The 10,770-nt window shown below is 38.2% G+C and overlaps 1 protein-coding gene across 2 annotated transcripts in view; it reads left to right on the top strand.

The window, feature by feature from the left end:
• Window positions 1–10,770, top strand: part of LOC109534559 (insulin receptor) — an 82,243-nt gene that overhangs the window by 64,023 nt on the left and 7,450 nt on the right. For both annotated transcript variants that reach the window (XM_048670069.1, XM_048670068.1), the window contains exons 5-10: window positions 4,229–4,471; window positions 4,525–4,743; window positions 5,181–5,331; window positions 5,536–6,944; window positions 9,866–10,048; window positions 10,117–10,274. In XM_048670069.1, the coding sequence (XP_048526026.1) occupies window positions 4,229–4,471; window positions 4,525–4,743; window positions 5,181–5,331; window positions 5,536–6,944; window positions 9,866–10,048; window positions 10,117–10,274 (2,363 nt within the window). The remainder of the gene's footprint in view (window positions 1–4,228; window positions 4,472–4,524; window positions 4,744–5,180; window positions 5,332–5,535; window positions 6,945–9,865; window positions 10,049–10,116; window positions 10,275–10,770) is intronic.

Here is a 10,770-nt window from a genome sequence, read left to right as displayed (position 1 = left end):
ACTTCTTGTTTCCATCAAAATTCAACTTGGATTCTGGTAAATCCCACTTCTGACACCAAATGTACCGTGGATGGCCGGGTATCAAACTCTTTCTTCAGCTTTTATTCCAACTTTTATTCAACTCAGTATCACTTTAAATACGGAACAGGAACAAACTAACTTCAAAATTACCGTCAACTTCACAAACAATAACAATAACAGACGGAAAACTTGCTCTTCCGACTCGCGGGGTTTAACCTATTCTGCACCCGGTCGTTGATGTCACTTTTTTTTTCACTTCAATTTTTTTTATGAACAGACGTAATAAATATAAAATGGTAGTTAAAAAAGTTTTTAATAAATTCCATTTAATTTTAAGTTATAAAATGCCGTGCACTTGTAGTAATTCTAGAGTGTTTTTGCTACATTTGTGGTAAGTTTGCTCTAAAAACCCAGCGAAATGCGATAACAGATCTTGTTAAAAAGCTTATCAGCTTTATTTTGGATTTTATATTGATGAGAGGGATAAAAGTTGGTTACCAAAAATTTGTTGTAACAGTTGTTCCAGAACGTTGAGAGGTTGGCTTGAATGAAGTCACAAATCTATGCCGTTTACGATGCCAATGCTTTAGAATGAACTTCAAAATCATGAAAATGACTGTTATTTCTGCATTACATCAACATGAGGATTCTCGAAAAAAATTAAAGCAAGATTGTATATCCGAACATCGCATCTGCAAAGAGACCACTTCCTCGTGGTGAAGGTAGTTTACTGCCAGTATCTCAAAAAAATTGCGAGCGAGCGACGGAAAATAAAAATATTACTGGAATACAGTCTCAATCGAGTTTCAATTCTACCGGTACATCTTCACCATTATACACTTTATCTGGATCTTCAAGCTCATCAAAAGAACCTTATTTTCTTAAGCAACCTGATTTAAATGATATCGTTAGAGACTTGGGGCTATCAAAATCTAAGGCTGAGTTACTCGGATCAAGATTGAAACAGTGGAATTTGTTGGATAAAAGTACGAGAGTGTCATATTTTCGCACGAGATAAGAATGAAGAAAATTATTTACCATATTGTAATAATGCTGCGGGGCTTCTCGAAGAACTGAGTTTTCCAGAAAATTCTAAAAATGGAGACTTTATTGATGCGTCGAAGATTGTTTGAAAAGTTGAAAGCCGGTTTACTTCACAACAGAAATAAATACCCCTCAGTGCCTCTAGCACATGCAACAAACATGAAAGAAAATTATGCTAATCTGGAGCTATTACTTGAAAAAATTAAATATTCCAAATTCCTGTGGAATATTTGTGCTGACTTAAAAGTAGTCGCTATACTTACTGGATTGCGAGGATACACCAAGTTTTGCTCTTTTTTATGTGAACAGTCGCGCGAAACATTACAAAGTGAAAACTTGGCCACAAAGAAAAAGTTTGAGACCTAGACTTAAAAATGTGTTTCAAGAACCTCTAGTTCCAAGTGACAACATTTTTCTGTCACCACTTCATATAAAGTTGGGACTCATGAAAAACTTTGTGAAAGCTATGCACAAGGTTGGTGCAGGCTTTCAATATATCAAAACAAAATTTCCTCAAATTATTGACGCGAAATTGAAAGAAGGGATTTTTGTAGGTCCGCAAATACGAGAGCTTATGACGGATGAAGTTTTCAATTCGAAGTTAAAAAAATTATTTGCGTCACGGGACAAAAGTGATAACTTCATATATTTATAGAAACCATAAAATATCGAACTTGTTTAACGCATGATGGCAATAATTATTAATGTAATTTCCTTTTGAATGTAAAATATCTTTTTTATTTGCAACATTTAATATTCTTCAACGAGAGGTTGTACATTTTGCTCTTCTTGGATTTGCGTAAACTCTTCTTCTTCTTGAGTTTCTGTATTTTTTAGTGGTAATTTCTTATTTGCTTTGTATAATCTTTGTCGTTCAGTTGATGAAAGCTACTTTGATTTGATCTATTACTGAATGCTCATTTTTTAGCACGAAATCGTTTTTGGCTTTCAGCATTACTTAATACTTTTCGCTGCTTCAACTTGTATCTGAATAGAACTAAAAAATCAATTAATTTTGGTGATTTGAGGACGTTCTATCTGTTTAAAATATACGGTAAAACGAGGAAGAGCTATAGAGACAGGTTACACTTGACACACTATATGTATACATACATAGTGTAAGCCATCGCGCGTAGATTTAAAAAAATATTTTAACTGAACTAATCCAAGACTAAAAAAATTAAACTAAATTTAGAGAGAAGGTTTAATGATAAAGGAATCAAAGGGTATATGAAGGGAAAAAATAATTAATAAGCCCTAATAAATTCGTTTTACATATCAATCATATCAACTATAAGCTGAAGAGAGATTCGTATGGTCTTAAAATCAAGAATGCGTTGCGTGATAGAAAATAAGAAGACGGAATCCATGTTTTCTGAAATAACCGAGGTAAACTCAAATATTTTTTCAATTAAATTCAAAACATATTTATTATATATTATTACAAAACAGAAATGATGTTTATTATTTTATGTTAAATATGAAAAATTACAAAATAGATATCTAAATATTGATTATTTGTTGTTACAAAATAAAATAACAAATAATAGAACAGATTATTGCATTAAAAGTTATTAATAATAGTTGTCACTTTATTTGCACTTAATCTTGAGCGTTTTTCATAAATTGACCCTGGCTTCTTTAAAAAATATCCGCTCAACATCTGGTTTAACGATTGTCTCCGATGAAAATCACTAAACAAGTAGGTAGGTAGTAATATTTTACCGAATCGTGTAATACAATGCAAATGGACATCATCAGGGCAGCATCTGGACTACAGACGGAGAGTAAGACATAGGGAATCGGTACCGGGATTCTATCGATACGATTTAATTTAATTTAATCTTTTCCTGATACGAATTTGCGTCCGCAGTCAATCAGGCGATTTAAAATAAGTCCAGCAGTTTTTCAAAAACTTTATTGTAGTGGGTCTTAGGCACAATTTTGTTGCACGACAACGATTGTTAGTTCTTAAAACAATATTTAACAGTACATGGCAATGGGCAATCTCATTTGCAATGATAAATACCCGGTCGTTTGAACATGATTTTCAAAAGTTTGTAATACATGTTTCTGCAAATTTATGGACGATCCACATTTTGCTGCATATAAACTGCTTTAGTGTGTATAATTGTGTGTGTACTTTAATTGGAAATTAAAAAGAACGCGAAACTCGAACATGCATATAGTACATGAGCACCCTTACTTAGTATTTGCAGTATCTGCAGCTTCTCCCTTGTTAATTCGTTGATTTATTGTTATCAGCGTTCTAAAATAAACTGCACCAAACACAACAATATCACACTCAATAATTGATATATCAAAGTCACCGGCAGTTTAATAACGCAATGTGTATTTGAAAAGTTTATCAGATCTACAGATGCACCCGCACTAAGAGAAAAATGTCGAATTCAAAGTGCATATGTGCGTCCCAAGCCTCAAGCGCGAAGAAGCCGGAGTGGAAGCCGCCGTTACCGAGAAAAATCTGTTCACCGTCCCATAAAAAGTTATCACTTCAAAAAGCTTGGGTGGCTTTCGTAAAAGTCATAATTTTCTTGGTAATACAAAAGCTGACAACTACCGACAAATCATTCGAGAGCTTCTTTCTGTTTATAAAGCTTTACGATGCAATATGTCACTCAAAATTCATTTTTTGGACTCCCATTTAGATTTCTTTCCGGAAAATCTCGGTGCCGTATCAGATTAACTCAGGATATTATGTATATTGAAAGACGCTACAATGGAAAATGGTCAGAAGCAATGCTTGCTGATTTTTGTTGGTCGATTCGCCGAGAAACTTTAATGGAAAAGATGAAAAGAGAAAAAACTACAAAATAATTTGAATTATACTACCATACTGAGATAACTATACTGATATTTCTAGCACTTGTGACTGTAAAAATTGCATTTTTCGCTGTAAACTTAGACCGTAGCCTTTTTTCACTTTTTGTAATTGTGTTACTTTGATAAAATCGTTTTTTATTAAATGGACATTATAGTTAAAATGCTGTGCTATATTTATTTGCATATTAAATTCCGTGTTTAGAGCATCAAATATGATGTTATTATGCATGAAAACAATGAGGAGGAAAAAAACATTGTTTTTGCAGACCAGTGTAACCTTTAATCAGTCTTCTCCATTATCGTATTTTTTCTGTTGTAGGAACTATCGGGTTTCACGACAACGACCAACTCTGTCTAACCGAAATTCAACGATTCGCCCACCACGTGGGCATTAACTATAGTGAAATTGATGTATCCAAATATTCAAACGGTGCTTATTGCTATGAGGCCGTAGATGAATCCCTGTCAGTGATCGTAAATGAACGCCATTCAAAAAATGTTACCATCACTTGGGAAAACCGATTGGGGCGTGAGGAATTTTACTACTTAATCCACTATACGGGTACCTACTTCCACTTAATCCGGGAGCAATTGCAGTAAGACAGTGAATTTCAGATTCTCTAGATGCTGATGAGATGGACCAGGATGTGTGCAGCTCCCCTTGGACTACAGTGAGCACTGTGAAGAATACCGTGCAATTAGTTGGCCTGAAAGTATTCAAAAAGTATCACTTTTACATTCGAATTTACCTGAGGAACATGTCAGTCAGGCGAACGCCAATCAGATCGTTCGAAACCCTCCCAGACGATCCTGATGCGCCTACATTTTTCAACGGTAAGAAACAAGCTTTTCTGTAATTTCGCTATGCAGTTTTCCCCGATTTGTTGGCCAATAGAGTAGGCGAAGTATTTAAGGTCATCTTCTTGGTACTCATCGACTTTACCCTTGGATATTATTCGCACAAGAAATTGGTGCAATTTCAGGAAAACCAGCAGAAATTTCAAAAAGTTAGTTCTCTTGTTTTGCTAGAAACGATGTCCCAAGATCCAAATCCTTTGTTTATGCCTCCAAAGAAGCGACAATTTTTTTAAATTAATGTCCTCAACTTATCGCATGCCATAACCGGTGACCAGCAGTAATTGGCCCAATTCATTGGCCAATAAATCGGGGATAACTGGATAGTGTACTTAATACCGGTAGGAAAATTGGCATCACTTCACTTTCAAACAAAAGTGAACATTTTCATAATGAAGAGTGTTAAATTGTTCCAGCGGTTGCAGTTAATGATACCGCAATTAATCTTACATGGGATCATCCAGTTCAGACCAATGGAATTCTCAACTCGTTCAAACTGACCATTTATGAAGAACCGCAAGATCCGTATTTGCTGGAAGATCGAGACTATTGCGCGTTTCCTTTCACGTAAGTGTTCAGTAGGGAATTTGACGCAAAATGAGATATGAAGCACCTTAGTTTTACAACACGCGAATCTCGTGCCCCAAATGGCATTCAAAAAGTCAATTTTTCTGTCCATTTCACCTCTTCTTACATCTGCCCTGGCACCCTTCCATTTCCACAGACGCCATCTAACCACGAGTAGCTCCTTCAACAAGATTCTTCTTTCAGTGCCGAAGGCTCATTGGTTGACCGTGCGATTAATGACGACAGTTTTGAGGACGAGCCAACCGAAGGTCTGGCTGATGCATACAACCTGAACGAGCCCCAGTATACATATCCTGGAAAACCGTGCAAGCCGACCAACCAAGAAGTCAACATCCGACTGAAGAACGATATGTGGCTGTACCTTTGCGATAAAAACTCGCAATCCATGTACGGAATTGATAATTGCAAGAGTTACTACTACGAGATACTGGAGAGCAATTTAACTGATCCGAAACTGAAGAAGCGGGCTTTGAGTTATGGTGCCGGCTACATTTCGACCACCAGTCTTCCAGCAAATGCCACCTTCCACGTGGTTACGAAGCTGGAACCCTTCACTCTTTACATATTTTATATAATGGCGTGCAACGAAGAGGACAATGGGAGGAAGCTGTGCAGCTCAGTACTCCAAGCCAGAGCCAAGACGTTGAAAAATCCTTATGCGGATCTTATAACGAGAATTGATATCAAACTGACTTCGAATAACAACTTGCTGGTCTTCTGGGTGCCGCCTCAGAGGCCCAACGGGTTTATCGTGGCTTACCACGTGTACTGGCATAATGATTTGGAGAAGCTGAAGATGGAACAATCGCAGTGCATCACTGCACAGGAGTACGCGCATGAGAAGGGCCTCACTCTACGAGGCCTACGCCCAGACACTTACCACGTATCAGTTCAGCCGGTTTCCCTAGCTGGTCCAGGAAACATGTCCGAGCCGAAATCATACGAAATACCGCAACCGTACAATTGGCTGCACATCTCCTTAATTGTTATAGGGCTTGGTGCGCTCTTGGTAATCTGCCTAGGAGCAATCTGGGCAGTTCGGATGTTGCGCAGCCCCCGCTCGAGGAGTCCCATATCAGCCTTGGCCAACATTAACCCCGAGTACACCACCCTGGCTTACAGAGCCGACGAATGGGAGATCGATCGCGATGACATCGAACTAGGAGAGCTAATCGGCCAGGGCGCATTTGGACGAGTGTTCTTCGGCAGAATCATGTCCAAAGACTTGAACTGCGCTGTTAAAACCATCAATGAAGAGGCGTCCGATTTGGACCGAATGACGTTCCTCGATGAAGCCTCTACCATGAAGGGTTTCACCCAAGGCCCCCATGTTGTTAAGTTAATGGGTGTGGTTTCCCAGGGCCAACCCCCTTACGTTCTAATGGAACTGATGGAGAGAGGAGACTTGAAACGGTATCTACTTAGATTGCGGGATTCCTCGCAAACTCTCACGTCCAACGAAATCTATCGAATGGCCATTGAAATCGCTGATGGTTTGGCCTACTTAAAGTCCAGGAAATATGTGCATCGGGATCTGGCCGTACGCAACTGCATGATCAACAACAATAAGACCGTTAAAATTGGAGACTTTGGTGAGTGAAAATGTCAGTTTTTGGGGGTAAAGATGTTCTGCAGCAGAACCAGGTTTGGTCAGGTTTTAGAGCACAACGGGCTATTGCCCAGCTCAGCGAATTATTTGCTTGTTTAGGATTGAAGTGGTCTACAACTGGCTACCTTGCGACCTTTTTGTGCAAAAAGCCACCTTTTTTTTCTCTTTCAGAAAGTTTTCTGTCGAAAAAGCTCTTGAATATTCATTTATAGGGTGTTTGGGTGTATATTGGGAGTCATAGAACCGGTTTAACACTGAAATAACTTCAAAAATGATAAAATACCACAGAAAACTGGTTCGGTTAATTTGGCTCAGGAAGGTCTAACATCTCTATTCATGAGCTCGCTGCAATAGGGTCGTTGCACAATTTTTTTTTTATTGAAACTTCTCCCAAACGTAGCGTGAGGGTCGTTTAGAGAAATGCCTAAAGCAAATTTCTTTAAAAACATTTTTAATATCAAAAAAAGGAACGAAAGTTACCAGATTTGCTTGTAAAATGACGTCACGCGAGAACGTTGTTTTACTGGCTGTGACGTAGTGGCACAAATCCTACGCTAGTTGTATGCCCATAACCAGCAGAATGTACACTTGCATATTGCATAGGATCAAGATAAGCGTTTTTAATACATTAACATTTAAGGCATAATAAATATAATCTATTATATCTGGGTTTGCCGATATCGATACTTATCATATTAGCTTCCTTCCGGCTTCTGAATTTAAATTTCTAAACAATCGATTATGGCGTGAACTTTACTATAATGTGCACGAAAAGGTATAGGTTTTTTAGACGTTGCTTTACTTTATTAGGTGGGATCCATACTATTAAACTCTTTAACATCTCGCTAACTAATGGAAGGGATTTTGCAAAAATTCTACTCGTTGTACTTGCGGAAAATTCAAAATTATCACCTAGTTCAGCAAAAGTTTTCTGAAGGCGAATTTTTTGAAGAACTAGATAAATATTTACAAACCCCAATTGGCACGCAATTTTGTGAAACAACATCTTTTTTCATACTTTTCTGAACTCCCATTTTCTACTCCATAAAATGCTCCATCTCTTTTTCAAGTTGTAAAATAAAATAAACAAAAATTGCACAGGTTTAGAACCCTATAAATATGATTGCTTTCATGCGAACTTACATCGAAATGACCCTCACAGGCATAAATGTTACTTTTTGCAGAAAGATCGGTGCAGTTTCGCCGAGCTGCTTTCAACTACAATTTCCGTTTCTTTTCGTTCAATGGCACTTTTACAAATGTTTTTCCTGGTGTAGACGTAGTGATACTTGTACATACACTGTGGCACCATACAGTACTTATAAGCCATTTTACTTTCAATAATTGAGAAACAAGCAAACCAACACACAATATTCACATTAGAGCAGGGAAACACGTATAAGCGCTGAATGTGGCGGAGCAGAATCATGCTTCGTGACGTCACAAACCAATGTCTTTCTTGTTGGCCTCGACGCTCAGGCAAAACTCGTCGTTTCGGCGCGCTTTGTGTAAGTTTAAACTTTGACTGCTGATAGATTTGTTACGACTAGACAGAATGTGAAAAGAAATTGTAGGGCCCTTATTTGTTCGTCTGTAATCAATTTTATAAAAGAAAAAAATGTGCAACGACCCCATTGCGGTTTTGTAATCATATTAGATTATTTTTCTGTTTCAATGTATGTTTGGCTTTACTAAAATGATCAGAAATCAATGAAAATGGGTCACAGCTTGCAGTTATTTCGACGTCGCTGCATTTATGGCTTCCCTGCGACGAATTGAGGTTTTTAATCAAAATGGGGCCAGCTAGGTAGATTCGACAAGGTTTTCGATTAAAAATCAACTTTTTCGCCAGCGTTTTATGAGCAAAATTGATAGGTTTTGATACGAAAAGCTAAAAATGCACACTCTCATGTGTGAGTTGATGATACAAAAAATTTTGCTGCGGTTAAATATTAAAAGTGCTCAAAAATCACTGAAAATTATCCACTGCACAATCTTCCGCAATCAATTGACCGATAAACCAAACATTCAGCCCTGTGCTTTATCACTCACGTTAACTTTAACGTGCATGTTATCCGTTAATCACGTTATGTGGCTGTGGTGTGTTGTATCAGTCAAACCGTTATATTATAACAGGAGCACGCTATCGACGAACGTTATATTAAGCAATAGCGCTTCAGAGTAACAGCATCAAATCACATGCCGCTATCGAACTTAACGTGCGTCCCTCGAAGTTAAGCTCGGAGGAATAAATAAAACAATTGTGTTTAGTCAGAGCATAGTTTTGTGTTTTAGCTATAATTTGTTTTTAATTTAAAACAAAAATATGTCCTTTGGTGGTCTTATAAGGTTAACTTTATTAGAACAATTAGAAAATGGTATTGAAAATAAACTTTATTTTCCTCCACAAACTCTACTAGATTTTCAAATTGTTTGGGGGTTGTTTTTTTGCCTCTTCTGTACATGCTCCATTGAAAGTGTTTGACAAGATAGGTCAAGAACAATAACGAACGAAATTGAACGTGAATGCAAATCATAAACAAAGACAAGTAACCATTTGTCCCATCTACTACCAAGTAGATGGGACAAATGGTCAAAACGTGCACATGTGGTGCATATGTTTTAGAAGCTTCGATGGTTTGATGTTAACTCTCTCTCTAACTAATAGACTATTCGTATAAGGGCATCGCACTTTATGCAAACAATATTTTTCCCTTTTTAACGTTTGTTGGATAACTTTGCTCGGAAGCGCATACGTTAACTGGGAGATAGAGCACACCTCGGTGGTGTTGGTGCGTTATCGAAAATGTTATCCTGATGATATGATACAGCACAGGGCTGATTAACAGAACATCTTATACACTATTAGCGTTATTTTGAGTTAAGAGAATAATCATTTCTAAGGCATGACCAGAGATATTTACCAAAGTGACTACTACAAAAAGGGCAGTGGAAATGTGCTTCTTCCAGTGAGATGGATGGCTCCCGAGTCCATTGCAGATGGAGTGAATACTTATGATACCGACATTTGGAGTTACGGGATCGTTCTTTGGGAAATTGTAACTTTGGCGTCGCAACCCTACCATGGTTAGTCCACTTGGTTATTTGCCACTATTATTAGGTACTCGTCTATCTGCACTGCAACTGTTCTTCAGGTATGAGCAACGAGGAAGTCATTAACTTCGTGTTATCAAAGGGCGTATTGACACGGCCTGAAGAATGTCCAAACTTGCTGTGGGAGATAATGGAAAGGTGTTGGGAATGGCTGCCAAAGCTGCGGCCCACGTGTTGCGAAATCGTCGAAATGCTTGAGGTAAACAACCTTGTCTCATAAATAATACTTTGCATCTTCATACAGAGATGTATTACATTGTAGAAATTCAGAACAAAAGCACCTTTTACATTTAGGAATGTTTTCCGGGCTTTGAAGCCGTGGTCTATCGGAATTTCTTCCTGACGTTTCGTCCACAACTGCGGTGGTTTTCAAAGGCGATGAGGCAGTGGGCGAAGTGATCTCCCGTGCTTTCCGACTAAGAATGATTCAACTTCTGGATTCCCAGTCGTATTTATGCCGCCCAGCCGTGTGTGCTCATGCGTGGGGGATGGGTGGGGGTTCCAACGCTTCGGCGCACATGCTGTTTGGCGCAAAACGCGCTTCCAATCTGGATTGAGTGTCGTAATTTCTTCTTTTTCGATGGCCTCCCTGGTGAGTCCCGGGTAGTATCTTTCAGATTGGTGCAGAATGTCAACTTCGTCGAAGCGTATTTGGTGGCCGTCTAGTAGTGCGTGCTCCGCTACTGCTGATTTTT

This window comes from Dendroctonus ponderosae, unplaced genomic scaffold (assembly GCF_020466585.1).
Source record: "Dendroctonus ponderosae isolate FM_Combo_2020 unplaced genomic scaffold, Dpon_F_20191213v2 Dpon_F_20191213_1, whole genome shotgun sequence".
Taxonomy (NCBI): Eukaryota; Metazoa; Arthropoda; class Insecta; order Coleoptera; family Curculionidae; genus Dendroctonus; species Dendroctonus ponderosae.
Note: the sequence above shows the minus strand (reverse complement) of the source record. Positions and strands in the feature narration are given on the sequence as shown.